General features: G+C 44.8%; 1 protein-coding gene across 2 annotated transcripts in view; it reads left to right on the top strand.

Annotated features, from left to right (window-relative positions):
• The window catches only part of CMTM4 (CKLF like MARVEL transmembrane domain containing 4), a 63258-nt gene that overhangs the window by 40467 nt on the left and 7359 nt on the right, over window positions 1–15432 (top strand). For both annotated transcript variants that reach the window (XM_007457314.1, XM_007457315.1), the window contains exon 2: window positions 12273–12449. In XM_007457314.1, the coding sequence (XP_007457376.1) occupies window positions 12273–12449 (177 nt within the window). The remainder of the gene's footprint in view (window positions 1–12272; window positions 12450–15432) is intronic.

The raw sequence follows: 15432 nt of genomic DNA on the forward strand, positions 1-15432 counted from the left end.
GTGCCTTGATTTGTGTGCTAAGGTGTGGAGGAAGGTACCTGAGTCTCTTAAGTCTCTGAATCTGTGCTCAGGGCCCTGGGCTTCGGCCACTTAAGTTGGCTCCTCTCCTGCGGGACCCTTCCTCAGTTGGATGATGCTGAGGTGCTGGGGGCCTTTACGGCTGTAGGTCTTAAGGCTGAGTTGGGTTTTCTAGGCGCATATCCTCCTGGCCTCTTAGTATGCAGGTCGCTATTTTGGCCTAAATTAATCTTTAGCAAAAAGCTGCTCATGGCCTGCTGGTTTCTCATTCACTGAGAAAAGCTGTCCCCTTTTTCCCATCTGTCAAGGTGGTTTGTCAGAGATGTTGGGGCCGGGAGACCCCCGGGAATTAAAGCAGAGAGAGCAAGGAGTGGGGGTTGGGGGGATGGAGGTTGCGTTCTGCTTTTGAATCACTTTGGGGATGTGACACTGCTTCCCGGGATTTCAGCTTCATGCATGAAGCTAGGATATGAGAAAGGAAGGGGGAAAAGAAAATCCAAATGCCAGCAGTGTAGTTAAACATCTTCAGATGTGTGTGGTTTGAAGGCGCTTGTTTCCTGTGTCCTCTACATGTGCGTTTGTTTGCTCCATTACTAATTTAAATGGTCTGAAAATGTAGCTTTTTGGCCAGGATGGCATTTGCAGTAAAATGTTGTGGGCATTCTTTTGGCAAAAAAGATGCTGACCGTCCTGTGGTTTTCTGAAATCATGTGCAGTTATATCATCAACCACATAATAAAGTTTTCTAGACTTTTTTTTTTTAAAAAAAACAAGGAAATGTTTTTTGCACTTCATTGGATGATACTGTTTGTGTGCTTTAAGTTGTTGGATGTCCCCAAATAAGCCTATTGTAATTTGTCTGAGACTGTCATAGGCTATGGCCAGCCGTTGCCAGCAAGTAACGTGTGGGTTTAATACGTGTGCATTAGAGCTCGTTTATGCTGTTAAGTATAATAATTTATGTGAAAGGTGAGAGTCTTGCCAGAAAAAGAAATCAAAATGCAGTCTGCTGAGTTCAGCTCTTAACTTACATATGGCTTTAGGATTCCAAAATAGCACAATTATTTACACAGTAGAACCCAGCTTAAAAAACATGTCAGAGCACTGGCTGAAGTGGGCCTTGTGACATTGGGCCACGCTCAGACCAACCAACAGACAGCTCCCTGGAGCAGCAACAGCCTGAGTCCTTCTGTCCTCAATCAAAAACAAAGCCCTCAGAGGTTTGAAGTGACCACAGCCTGGAGTGTGGCTGGCAGAACTGGCCTCTCTGGTCCCCTCTTTTCTTCTGACTGCCCGGAGCCCTTGGCAGCCTCCCTCTCTTTTGTCCTCATCTCTTCCTTCTCAACAATCAGGAACTTATTTGCCTCTGCCCCTTGGCTCCTTTGCTTAACTACTGCCTCATTAGTGTTCCCTGCCTGCCTGGGTGGCTGTAGCTCCTGGGGGCGTCCCTGCATTTCCAGAGCAGGTAGTTTTCTTTTAATTCTCTGCATCTCTCAAATCTGTACCTTGGACACTGTTTACTTAGCTGGAGAAAAACAATGGAACCAAAGATCACACGCAAAAGTATTGATTGAAGGTTAAATAACTTACACCTGTAATTAGCTCCTTTGTTTCAGAACCAAAAAATATTTGCTCATTACTCTATTGTCTCAGGGGAGAGGAGGGTAATACCTTAAATCTCCCTTCCTCATGGGATGGCGTCCCTTGAGCGGAGCAACTCATGGATTATTTTGCTTAAGAAAAGTGAGATGTTACTGTTGTTAGATCCCTTTGAGTAATCAAGTTGTGTGCTTTGTCAGAGACCTGCGTGACACTGGCTCCCCTGGTCTCCTGCTGTGTTCATTGAAGAGAAATTATGCACTGATGCTTTTTCCCATGGCCAAGGGTGTGGGGAGGTTCTAGACCCTGGATAAATCAACCATTAGGCATCTGGTGTAGAAGAACGAGGTATGTGGAGAAACTACCTTTGGGGCCTGGGACAGAGCTTCTGGGCCACACCATGGAGGTGTGGTCATGAGCATCAGAGATGACAAATGGACTGTGCCCAGCACAGGGCCTGAGAGCATCCTTCTTACATTATTGATGCTCCCTAAATGCAAGCCATTGTCAATCTGAGGTGCCTGGCACTGCACAGCTAGCTATTTGAGACCCTTTGCAGGTCAGGCCCGCATGGCTTCTGGCCTGGGAGCTTACGCTTTAAGGTGATCTGATGTTTGGCCCTATATAGAGCAACTTCAGTTCCTTGGCCTCCAGACTCAGAAGGATGGAAGGGAAAGGGCTCCTGTTCCTCTTCTGCAGTTCTGGCCCCAGGACCCAATCTAAGCATCCACTGTGAGTGATAAGAATGGAGCTGCTTCCTGAAGTGCCCTCTGCTGCCCACTCTGGGTTCTCTCTTCTGCACATCGTGGGGTCTTCCAGAAGAAGTGACATTTTAACAACTTGCCTGTTGGATCTTTGTGGCTAAATACAAGCCTTGTCTCATCTCTCAAATAATTTTTCAGTACTGGTGGAAGAGAGACATTTTAATTTTTAACGTGCTAGAGCTGATTAGAGTTTGGTCTGATTCTGAAGGTACTTTGGACCTTGCTCTGTGTGTGTATATGTGTGTGTGTGTGTGTGTGTGTGTGTATCACTCAGTTAACAGGGTCCTTACTGGTTGCTACCCTGCTGAGTAAATGAGCTTCTGTATTTTAGTCTGTGCGTTTAAATTGTGTATGACCTGACAAAGTTGAATACTGACCAGCACGTGCTTTTTGTGTTTCCCAAACTCATTTCTCTCCAAACACCACTATGTAGTAGTTTTTTTTTTTCTGCTATGTAGTATTAATAGGTGTGCTGAGGAAAAAAAACATTCTGTGTTCAGGTAACATAATCCGCACATCAAATAAAGGTAAACAGGTTTTTTTTTACCGTGAGCCTTTTCAGAACTGTTAATATGCCGATGTGCTGGGAGGACCCCAAGACCAGGAGGGATGTTGTTATGATGGAAACAGCATGGGGCTTAGCATGAGGAAACCCAAAGGTGGGTGGCCATGGGGACCACACCGAAGCACACTGTGCGAATTCAGGACTGCTTCTCTGCAACTGGAAGGGTCAGACTGCCACAGTAGTTTTCAAACTTAAAAAAAAGTTTCTTTTTAAAAAGCACAACAGAAATATTTTCCCAGTGTATAAACCAGACTGCTGATTTGCAGGCTATACTTCCTGTAGTGTTGGTTCAGGAGACTCTTAACAGGTGTCCTGTTCTTTGGTCAAAAGAGTTTAAGAACCTCTAAAACAAAGGTACTTGGGTGAGGGGCTGGGTTCTGTCCCTACCCTCCACCTCACCCCCAACCAAGGAACTCAGTTGGAAAGCTAGGCGCTACCATGCACAAATGTTCCTCTCTTGCTTTTTCTCTAACATCACTGAGTCCAGTGCTCTCCAGGAAGCTTTCTAGAGCCTTCTGCTGTTCCCCAAACCCTCAGTGACCCTCTGCCTTCCAAACCTCAGCCCCTCCCTGAGCTCCTGGTACCTGGTTAGTTACCTGTCTGCGCGTGTATCATGGGGTGTGTTGGTTGGGTTGCAACAGACTTTGAGCACAGCAAGCCCCCTGGTGCCACCGAGCTGTCAGGGTCCCTGAAGAAGTTGTCTGGCTACATAGGAGCCACCATGGATTCACGTTGTGACAGACATCTTCAAATGGAGACTCATTTTTGCACCTGGTGGTTTTTAAGAGTCCTGAAAATTGTTTTTATTTTATTTATTTCCCCCCAATTTATTTATTTTTGTCTGCGTTAGGTCTTCGTTGCTGTGTGCGGGCTTTCTCTAGTTGCGGTCAGCAGGGCCTACTCTTCGTTGTGGTGCACGGGCTTCTCATTGCGGTGGCTTCTCTTGTTGTGGAGCACAGGCTCTAGGCGCGTGGGCTTCAGTAGTTGTGGCATGCAGGCTCAGTAGTTGTGGCACATGGGCTTAGTTGCTCCGTGGCATGTGGGGTCTTCCCGGAGCAGGGCTTGAGCCCATGTCCCCTGCATTGGCAGGCGGATTCTTAACCACTGTGTCACCAGGGAAGTCCCCTGGAAATTGCTTTTAAATACTGTGATTTTTGCTTGCAGGTGTATTTTAAAATGAGCTTCATTAAATCCTTTCATAAACTGATGATCAAGGAAGGTTAGGATTTTGTCTAACCTTCCAAGATACCTTCATAGATACCCAGGACAGTACTGTTCACTTAGGAGGCGTGGGGGGAGGGTCCTTGCCATCCCATTGGTGAGACTAAGGCTGCCCTTTTTCTTTTCCTTTCTTTTTTGTTAAAAGAAATTTATATTTAATTGTTTTTTTCTTTTTTACTGAAATACAGTTTGATTTATTTATAAGTGAGAACAACAACAAAAAAACCAATGGACAGTATTTCAGAAGTTGGAAAAAGTGACACTGTTTTTTTTTTTTTTTACTGAAATAAATACAGTGTGCATTATTTATTTTAAATTAAGCGAACAATATTGTGTGAGTTTCAGGTGTACAGCAAAGTGGTTCAGATATGTATATATATTCTTTTTCAGATTCTTTTCCATTATAGGTTATTATAAGACCATAGTTCCCTGTGTTAAACAGTACATCCTTGTTGTTTACCTATTTTATATATATATATATAGAAGGCTGCCCTGTTTCTTACATGCCCACTCCCTGCACTAAAAGTGCAATGGTGGCCAGGAAACAGGATGGTCTGAGGTCAGGGAGGCCTTGGAGATGATGAACTCTCTGATAAAGAAACGGGACTGACATGGATTTGGAGAGCGACTTTCATTTTCCATTAAAGTATATAATGTCATTTTAAAATATTCATGAATGGTTTCAGAACAAATAAGGAATGATTCTTAGAGGTCACTAACACGTAACTCATAATAAATCTGGATGTTTCCCCAAAGTGTTTATAGACATAAAATTATTTCATTTTTAAAATAAAAACATGTACTCGTAGAAATTTTGGAAAATAATAGAAGCCTAAGTTAAAAAAAAAAAATCTATCCACAGTCCTACCACATAGATAAATCCCAGAAATTCCAAATATTTTATGCTTTTCTTTGTTAGTTTAAATAACACAGGCATGGACTTCCCTGGTAGTGCAGTGGTTAAGAATCCCCCTGCCAATGCAGAAGACACAGGTTCGATCCCCAGTCCAGGAAGATCCCACATGCCATGGAGCAGCTAAGCCCGTGCGCCACAACTACTGAGCCTGAGTGCCACAACTACTGAGCCCGTGAGCCACAACTACTGAAGCCCATGCGCCTAGAGTCCGTGCTCCGCAGCAAGAGAAGCCACCGCAATGAGAAGGCCGTGCACCGCAACAACGAGTGGCCCCCGCTCACCACAACTAGAGAAAGCCTGCGTGCAGCAATGAAGACCCAATGCAGCCAAAAATAAATAAATAAATAAATTTATATATATAACATAAGCAGTATCTTTACCTTAACAGTCTGTTAAGAATTGATCTGTAAAACCATTTGGATCGGGTGTCTTTAAGAGTGAGTGGTGTGGTAACATTCATCCTGTAAAAATTTGCAGTTTTGTACTAAATACCCAGGACCTGTTGTGCAAATTTAACATTATGCCAAGGTGCCCTTCCTAGTCGGCATGAGCTGGATTATGCCAAAGTAACAAACAAACCTAAAATCTCCATGACTTTACCCAAGGGAGGTTTCCTTCTCCCCTGTGTTACACACTCATCTCAGGTCAGTTGGGAGCTGGCTGCCCATCAGCCTTACTCAGAGGCCACCCCCACCAGGAGCACTGCTGGCTGGCAGGGGAGGGAGCGTGGTGAAATTGCTCACAGTTCCTGAAGGCTGCTGCCAGGAGTAACGTATCTTATCCACTCACCTTTGATTGCCCGCAGTCAAAAGCAGAGCCAGGTTTTGAGAGGCTTGAGACTCATATGACTTTGTAGACCCGCTCTAAGGAAAAAGATATGAAATTAAAAATATAAAACTGGGTGCAATAATGACTATTTAAGAATGAGAAGCATACAAAATTACAAATTCTAAAAGTGTTTTCTTTCTGTTTTTACTTTTGGCCTCCACTAAGATCGATGGTATTTGAATTTTAGTATGATCAGTTAATTCTGAAAAAGTAGACAAAATCGATCTGAAATTTAGGGGTACACAAGAACAATTCAAGTTTTAGTTTGCCACTCCATTGTATTGAGCACCATCATTACACAATCAATATACTCTTACACTGCATACATCAACTTATTGATGAATGTGTGTAGGTTGTCATTGGAACATTTGTTTCTTCAGGCTGTTTCCATTCGTTGGAGGCAACTTTGTGTGCCATTTTATTTGGGACTGTCAGACTTTATCAGTTCAAGATTTGTCAGGTACTTTATGATATGATCTGATACATGGGGATGCATAAATTGGAATTTCTTTTTTTATTTTTTTTTTTGCGTTACGCGGGCCTCTCACTGTTGTGACCTCTCCTGTTGCGGAGCACAGGCTCCGGACGCGCAGGCTCAGCGGCCATGGCTCATGGGCCCAGCCGCTCCGCGGCATGTGGGATCTTCCCAGACCGGGACACGAACCCGTATCCCCTGCATCGGCAGGCGGACTCTCAACCACTGCGCCACCAGGGAAGCCCTGGAATTTCTTTTTTTAATGTTTTTTTTTTTTGGCCGCATCGCATGGCTTGTGGGATCTAAGTTCCCCAACCAGGGATTGAACTCAGGCCGTCGGCAGTGAGATTGCGGAGTCCTAACCACTGGACCACCAGGGAATTCCCTGAACCCCAGAATAATGATAGATTCTATTTCATGTGATTCCCACCAAAAAGGGAGGAAAGGTATATAGTGTGTTTATAATTGCATACTCTGCATTATTGGATATATTCCTGATAGGGCACAACTTCCATTTAGCCACCAATGAAAACAGAACTGTCCACTTACTGTTTTGGGCGTTTGATGATCTGAAGAATTATTCTTTTTTTTTTTTTTTGCGGTATGCGGGCCTCTCACTGCTGTGGCCTCTCCCGTTGCGGAGCACAGGCTCCGGATGCACAGGCCCAGCGGCCATGGCTCACGGTCCCAGCCGTTCCACGGCATGTGGGATCTTCTCGGACCGGGGCACGAACCCGTATCCCCTGCATCGGCAGGCAGACTCTCAACCACTGCACCACCAGCGAAGCCCAAGAATTCTTCTTCTAAAGAATGCTAACTTCTGGCTCCATATGTTTCAAACCCCGTTTCCCCTTCACCACCCACACTTTTAGTTTGGCACTGTCAGACACATTGATCTTGTGAATTTTAGCACCTTTTTCTTCCTTATGATGTCAGATCACAGGGAAGTCTGCGATAGCCGTACATGAAAGCGACCACCAAACCCAAATTCACCATCTCTCTCACTCAGCTTCCAGTTAGCCGGGACTTTCCTGGTGGTCCAGTGGTAAAGAATCCGCCTTACAGTGCAGGGGACGTGGGTTTGATTCCTGGTCGGGGACTAAGACCGCCCTTGTCTCGGGGCAACTAAACCTGAGCTCTGGTGCCTCAACTAGAGCCCGCGTTCTGCAAATACAGAGGCCATGCACTGTGTAACCTGTGCGCCGCAACTACAGAGCCCACACGCCCTGGAGCCTGTGTGCCACGACTAGAGAAGAGAAAATTCTCACGCCACAACTGGAGAGAAGCCCGTGTGCCGCAATGAAAGATCCTGCCTGCCTCAACAAGGAGCCCCCATGCCACAACTAACAACCGACACAGCCAAAAAATAAATAATAATGTTTTAAAAATCCTTAAAAAAACCCCAAAACTTCCAGTTTGCTGAATCCCCAAAACGCCCACTGTTACTCCATCACCACCTGGGAAAAGGAGTTGTGACGGATGGGATGTTGGAGCATAAGCTTCATTATCTTGAGAGAGAATCTGCCCCAGGAAACTGAGCACAAATCTCCAACCCTACAGTGTGCTCTGAGGGAGGGGAACGGGATGCACTGTGAACCATGTGCTGCCATTAACACAGCCCTTCAGGAGGGTCCTGATGGTTTTCACTCCCCCCACTGGTAACAGGGGGTTTATGAAGTTTTTTTAAGTTTTATGTTACCTTAATCAGCCAGCTATGTCCCCCCCACTCCCCGCTTTTTGATGTTGCCAATCATAATTAGCCACAGTTGTGGAAATCTGACAGTGTTTTAATATCAGTTTACTTATCAACCGTGCAAATATTTGCTCCTGGTCAGTCGGTAGATGCTACCCGGAAAGGGCTCTCTTCAAGGGCACACCCGTGATCTCCCGATTAGCAACTGCCATAGCTATTCCTTATTTACATCTTTTTGAACATCTCTGTGCAATTTTCCTTGTGTATTTGTCTACTGCAGAATTGTTGTAAGTTGAATTACCTTTGATTCTTTAGGTGCTTTGAAGTTGTTGGCTTCCAGTATAACTTTGAGTCCCTATTCCTCCCTCCCTCCCTCCCTCCCTCCTTCCCTCCTTCCTTCCTTCCCCATACCACGTGGCTTGTGGGATCTTAGTTCCCCAACCAGGGATTGAATCCAGGCCCTCAGCAGTGAGAGCATGGAGTCCTAAACACTGGACCACCAGGGAATTCCCCCAGTCCCTATTTTCTTATTGGCCAACTGATAGGTTTTGCTTCAGCAGTGATTGTTAGATTTCAATGTGCTGGAAGAAATTTGATTTGCTGTGCCAAAAGTGCAGGCAAATAAAAAGTATACTGCTTACTAGAACTTATGGTCAGTTCATCTATGACAAAGGGGGCAAGAATATACAACGGAGAACAGACAGTCTCTTCAATAAGTGGTACTGGGAAAACTGGACAGCTACATGTAAAAGAATGAAATTATAACACTCCCTAACACCATACACAAAAATAAACTCAAAATGGATTAGAGACCTAAATGTAAGACTGGACACTATAAAACTCAGAGGAAAACGTAGGCAGAACACTCTCTGACACTTACATGTGGAATCTAAAATATGACACAAGTAAACTTATCTATGAAACAGAAACAGACTCACAGACATAGAGAACAGACTTGTGGTTGCCAAGGGGCGGGGGATAGGGGAGGGATGGATTGGGAGTTTGGGATTAGTAGATGCAAACTATTATATATAGGATGGATAAACAGCAAGGTTCTACTGTTTAGCACAGGGAAATATATGTATAACTGAATCACTTTGCCATACAGTAGAAATCAGTACATTGTCAACTATAATTCAATATAATAAATTTTATAAAAAGTGTACAGCTTATTAGAGTATTACAAACCACCTAATTACCTATCAGTGGGGGATTGATTAAATTATTGTATGTATATAGCTGTGCATATGTATGTATTTATGTATCTGTATCTTTACACATGGGAATACTTGTGATATTGTGGTTTATAATAATATATATTTGGTCTTCATTCCATTTCTGGCACAGAGCTCTTAAAACCGTTGGAATATCTTAAGTGATAAGAGGTGTTTGATATTGATTTTCTTTTTTTTTTTTTTTTTTAATTTTTGGCTGCATTGGGTCTTTGTTGCTGCATGTGGGCTTTCTCTAGTTGTGGCGAGCAGGGGCTTCTCTTGTTGCGGAGCATGGGCTCTAGGCGCACGGGCTCAGTAGTTGTGTCTCCTGGGCTCTAGAGCGCAGGCTTAGTAGTTGTGGCGCACGGGCTTAGTTGCTCCGCAGCATGTGGATCTTCCTGCACCTGGGATTGAACCTGTGTCCCCTGCATTGGCAGGCAGATTCTTAACCACTGTGCGACCAGGGAAGTCCCCTATTTTTGATATTCTTAACATCCCTTCCAGCCACACCTGAGTTTGTGTTAATGAGATGACTTTTGGAAAGCTCCTAAGGATGGGGGCTGGTTGCCAGGGGAACCAACCAGGTGATGAGAGGGTTGGAACTTTCAGCCTTAGCCACTGACCTCTGAAAAGGGGAGGGGCTCCAGATTAAGCTCTGTAAAAAGTCTTGAACTCCAGGATTGATCTTCCAGGTTGGTGAACCAAAAAAGCATCCAGGTGATGGGGGGCGGGGGGTGCACTCCAAACTCCAGGGGGACAGAAGTTCCTGTGTTTGAGACCCTTCTGGACCTTGCCCTGTGTATCTCTTCATCTGGCTGTTCAGTCATATACTTTAATATCCTTTGTAATAAATCTAGAACCTTCTTAGACCTTCCGTGGTCACTCTGCCTAAAATTTCGAACACCCTTGCCTGGTTACATTTCATTCTCCTTCCCTGCTTTGATTTTTCTTCTTTGTATTTATCACTGTCTAACATGCTACATTTTTAATCTACTTTTTAAAAACTCCTTCATTAGCATATGAGCTAGAGAGCAGGGAATTTTGTCTGTATGTATTGAATTGCCTATTGGATTTGCATATTCTTGAAACCATTTTTATTTTAATATTTAAGAATGTAGATGTTACCTTCCCACACAAATACGGTTGAAGTTAGCATACCAGAGACATTTGTAACTCTATACTGATGTGTGTTATTTCTTGCCCAAGATTACTAGGTCCAATTACAGGGGTAAAAAAAAAAAAAAAGAAACATTTTTTTAGGAGCTTCCCTTACATGAACTCTTTCTTTGTGAATTGATTGCAAGTCAGGCATGTAATTCAGATTGAGAATCAAAGTGTCTGGTTCTGTAGAGAATTATAAGGAGGGCCATTAGGAGAAGCACAAAGTATGCTGTAAGGCCCATAATTGTTACGTGTTGACTTAGAATAGAAATATGGAAAGACCACATATTGTTAGAAAGGCATGGAAAAAGCAGTGCCTGCCTTCCTTTTATGTGGAGGCTGACAAGTCCGTCAGGAATTGTTGGGGTGGGTTTGAAGAGGCTCCCCGGGCCCCCATTCGCTGGCTTTGTGCAGGTTAGTGAGCTTGGTGCCTTGGGGGTGGAGGGAGATGGACTGGCCCCTACGCTCAAAGAGCTCAAGAGGCAGAGAGATCCATGGTGGCAAGTGTGATAGATGGAACGCAACCACAGACCTGCAAGCTTTCCTGGGAGAGGGTAGGATCAGTCACGTCTGGCAGGGAGAGGTGCAATCAGGAAGGGCGTGGGGAAGATGTGAGCTGAGCGTGGCACTGAAAGGCACGAGTGGGACTCCTGGAGGTGGAGAAGGGCCCCAGAGCAGCCTGTGCCTCCTATGCTTCCCACACTTCAGTCATCTAGGGATGTTGTCCAAAAAGCAGACTGTGACTCTGGAGGTAAAGGCGGGGAGGCAGAGATTCTGCATTTCTAACAAGCTCCCTGGTGATGCTGACGTTGCTGGTTCTGAGGACAAATCTGGAACCACAGAGCTGCCTGCCTGTGCTTCCTTGACTTTTGGGGGGGTCCGGCCTGGAAGCTCTGGCACAGGCTTGACAGGTAGTGGGCGGCGAGGCGTTCGGTTGCGGAAGTGGGGTACAGACCAGGAGCCCAAGACTGGTCTGGTTTTAGGTGTAAGACCACCTGACTTTTCCTTGATCACAGGGCCACTAACTCAGCCCCTCTGCCGCCTCCTGTTCCTGAAATCTCCCTTTGAAACTGGTGATTTCCATTGATACCTGTTTGCTTTCATGATCTCTCATGCTTGGGACATACTGCTAGAGTGTTACTTTGGCCCTTCCGAAAGAAATTGATTCTATTGTTTGTAGATTTAAAATGTTTTTATAAACTGCCAGGCTGTCTCTTTATTATCAAGTCCAATGATAAACTTTTTAAAAGCATGGCTCATGAGTTAATTAGGTGGGCCTTATTTTTGGGTGGGACTTCTAAATGGGGAAAGGGGGTTATACAAATCCTTCTCCTAAAGCCATCAAGGGTCTCAGTCAGCCTGTGTGACCTCAGCTGAACCAGCAAGGTAGTTGCAGATGCCACCAGGACCCTGCTCTCTTGATGTTTGGCATCCTTGTGGTGGAGACTATACATGAGAAGCGTGGGTAGGCAGTGTCCACCTACTCGTGGCAGAGGCAGACTAAAACCACTGAGGGCATGTTCCTGTTTGCTTCCTCACGAGGAGCTGCACGGCACCAGCCTGTTGTCAGTGTCCTGTGGTGGGGCTTGGTTGTTCACATGAGGAATCTGATCCTTTCATTAAGCCCCCTATACCTGTTCTTGGGTAAGAATTGGATCAGGTCACATTCCTGACCGTGATACTGCTGTCCCCAGGGGAAAAACTCCGGGGCTGTATGTGGCGGCGGTGGTTGAGTTTTATTTAAATGCTGGGGACACGTGTGTCCACAGATGTGTGCTGAACGTACACGTACATGTGTGTTTGTAATTTTCTTCCCAGATTTTGGCCCTGATCGCGTTCATCTGCATAGAGACCATCATGGAGTGCTCCCCGTGTGAAGGCCTCTACTTTTTTGAGTTTGTGAGCTGCAGTGCGTTTGTGGTGACTGGAGTCTTGCTGATTCTGTTCAGTCTCAACCTTCATATGAGGATCCCCCAGATCAACTGGAACCTGACAGTGAGTAGAAGTCACGCTCTCAGATCAGGAAAGGATCGGGTGCTGCACGGCTCCCGGGGAAAGCAGGAATCAGTCCATGGCATGTTTGATTCCAGTTCATTTTGATACTTAAATATTCCATTGTAATGCAACTGTGAAATTTTAAATTTCTTTACTGGGTCGAATAAAATGACTACAAAATTAATGGAATCTTCACTAATGATAGAAACATAACAATTATTCTGACCCCTTTAAAGATGTCATTTCGACTTTGGGGTCCTCTGAGAAGATTGGTAATGCTAATATTTATAGAATATGGGAAAGGGAACATGGAATTAATACGTTTGCATATTTTTCACACTGCACCCAAAAGCTGTTTGCAAAAATATTGATTCAGGAAGAATTGAAAATATGAATGAAATTGCCATTAACTTGTGAAACCTAGGAATATTATTAAATTCAAAGCAGCTGGGAGGTCCCAGACGGTTTGCTGGTTTGATCAGAGAGTCTTGAGGACGTGTGTCCTCTTCCCTCTATAGTTTGGGGGTCTTAACTCTGTTTGACAGCCTTACCTTCTGACCGGCATAGGCATCTCAGGGCTGGTCACTCCCAGGCCCCTTTTCCTGGACTTGTGTAACTTGTCCTTACTGTGCCAAACGGAAAAGGGAACTTCACAGCCCTCTGTTTTCTTGATATTTCTTTGCAGATAAGCACGTGCAGGAGCTCACGGGGAACCAGTTAGGGAGACACAGGCAAGCACTATCAGCTGCCTCTCCTTCTGTGCCTGGGGGTGGGTGGGGGGCTCTGAGACCACCTGCCCTCATGCAGGCTCCTCTCTTGGCGGCCGGTGCTGGGTGTATGCAGCACCGTAGAAAGTGTGGCCCGAGTGCAGGAGCCCAGGAGGAGGAGGCCTGGGCTGGTCACCTTGCCTGGTGGGGCCACTCCCATGGTGTTCATGTGCGGGACCAAGAGGAGATGGTTTTCCTGACAGTGCTCTCTGTGTTGTTCAGACTCTTTTAGGAGGAAAAATAAAAAGAGAATTGGACTAGAAAAGTTGTCAGTTGCAAACTCAGGTGGTTTTGTCCCGGCATTGAAAACTAAGAAAAAAGCTCTAAAACCTCAAGGTACTGGAGGCATTTTGTCAGTTTTTGGTGACAGATTTTAATGTCTCAGCTCTTTTTAAGATGAAGTCTGTGTTATCCATAAGAAAATGCTTACAGAGTTGTGCTCTAAACTGATAGTGTAATGAACAGGTAGTGCAAGAGAACCTCACAACCCCCCCCCCCCCCACAAAACTAACACGCAGGCTCCATGGGGGCAAGGTCATTGTCGTGGGGCAAGGTACGTTGGAAACCCAGGTCCCTGGGAGTTTCTAAGGCCACAATAAATACTTTCTGAGGGAGGGGCTGGACCGGGCTGTGAATGAAACCATGCTGGAGATTCTGTTTGACAAAGAAGCAGCTGCTAGGATGGTTAAGACCCAGGGGCGGGACTTCCCTGGCGGTCCAGTGGTTAAGAATCCACCTTCCAATGCAGGGGACGCGGGTTTGATCCCTGGTTGGGGAACTAAGATCCCACGTGCTGCGGGGCAAGAGCCCGCGTGCCCCGCAACTAAGACCCGATGCAGCCAAAAACAAAAAAACAAAAAAACAAAAAACCCCACTGGCTTTAAGTTAGGCTGACCTGTCTGCATTCAAGTCCAAGGTGGATCTTAAGAGCTGTATATGACCCTGGGCAAGTCACTTAGAGCCCCAAGTTGAGATGATATTTTTGTTACAGGGCTGTTTTAAGAATGAAATGAGACAGTGTGTATAAAGGCTCCAAAGCAGTGGGCGCTGTTGCCAGTATGAGAAATATTAACCTTACTGTGAGTCAGAGACCCTTGGTGTCTGTCAGCCACATCATTCTCCTGTAAACTTCCACCAGCTTTGACGTCACTCCCTTAATTCTGTCTGTCTTACTTATTTGACAGCCATAAATCTGTTAGAGGACTTCATACTTCACTATATTATATAACATAGGCAATTATAGCCATTAGCTTATAATAATTTATAATGGAGTGTAATCTGCAAAAATACTGAATCACTGTACTGTACACCTGAAACTAATATAATATTGTAAATCAACTACGTTTCAATTAAAAAAAAAAGGATCACTGGGAATTCCCTGGCAGTTCAGTGGTTAGGACTCTGTGCTTTCACTGCCATGAGCCCAGGTTCAATTCCTGGTTGGGGAACTAAGATTCCACAAGCTGTGTGGCACAGCCAAAAAAATAATTAGGTAATTAATTAATTAAAAAAGGATCACAGATCACCATAACAACAGCAAAAAAGACTTCATACTTCAGATTTCTAACTAATTCATACTGGCCTTTATCTTATCTCCAGAAATACCTATTTGTTGAGCTTTCTTAAATCCTGATTTTTCTATTTTAACCGTGAAAGACTTTCACTGGTTGACAACCACATTGTTGGGGTTATATCGAAGTGCATCTTTTTCACTGGAAAGTTAACATCCCTCCTTTCCTTTCAGTTGGTGTTGGCTAGGGCCGATGACCGGGTGGTGATGTGGTCACTTGAGAACACTTTCTGTCCTTTGGGATCCTTTGCAGGATTTCCACCCTTTTAGAGCAGGTGAAGGTGTCTGCTTATCCAACAAAAGAGTATGTAAGTTTCATGGACTTGAGATGGTACTTACTGATGGGAGCCCAGGTCATCTGTTCTCAGGGACGGGAGCAAAAGTCAGTTCTTAGAGCTGATCCGGCTGGAATCATCACAGTGGGTTGGCCTTGGGCGTGTGTGTTTCTATAACAAGGTGGTAGGAGTATTCTTGACCCCAACAGAGCCAGCTGATGAGTGACGTAGGGTGTGATTGGTATAGATTTAGAAAACTGGGTCATTTCAGGAGATAAGTTGACTCACATATGCATGAAAAATGGTAAATAAGGAGGACAATGCAAAGCATATATTTTATACAAGCATTATTTGATGCAATCAGAAAGAGT

The sequence above is a fragment of the Lipotes vexillifer genome, unplaced genomic scaffold (assembly GCF_000442215.2).
Source record: "Lipotes vexillifer unplaced genomic scaffold, Lipotes_vexillifer_v1.1 scaffold504, whole genome shotgun sequence".
NCBI lineage: Eukaryota > Metazoa > Chordata > Mammalia > Artiodactyla > Lipotidae > Lipotes > Lipotes vexillifer.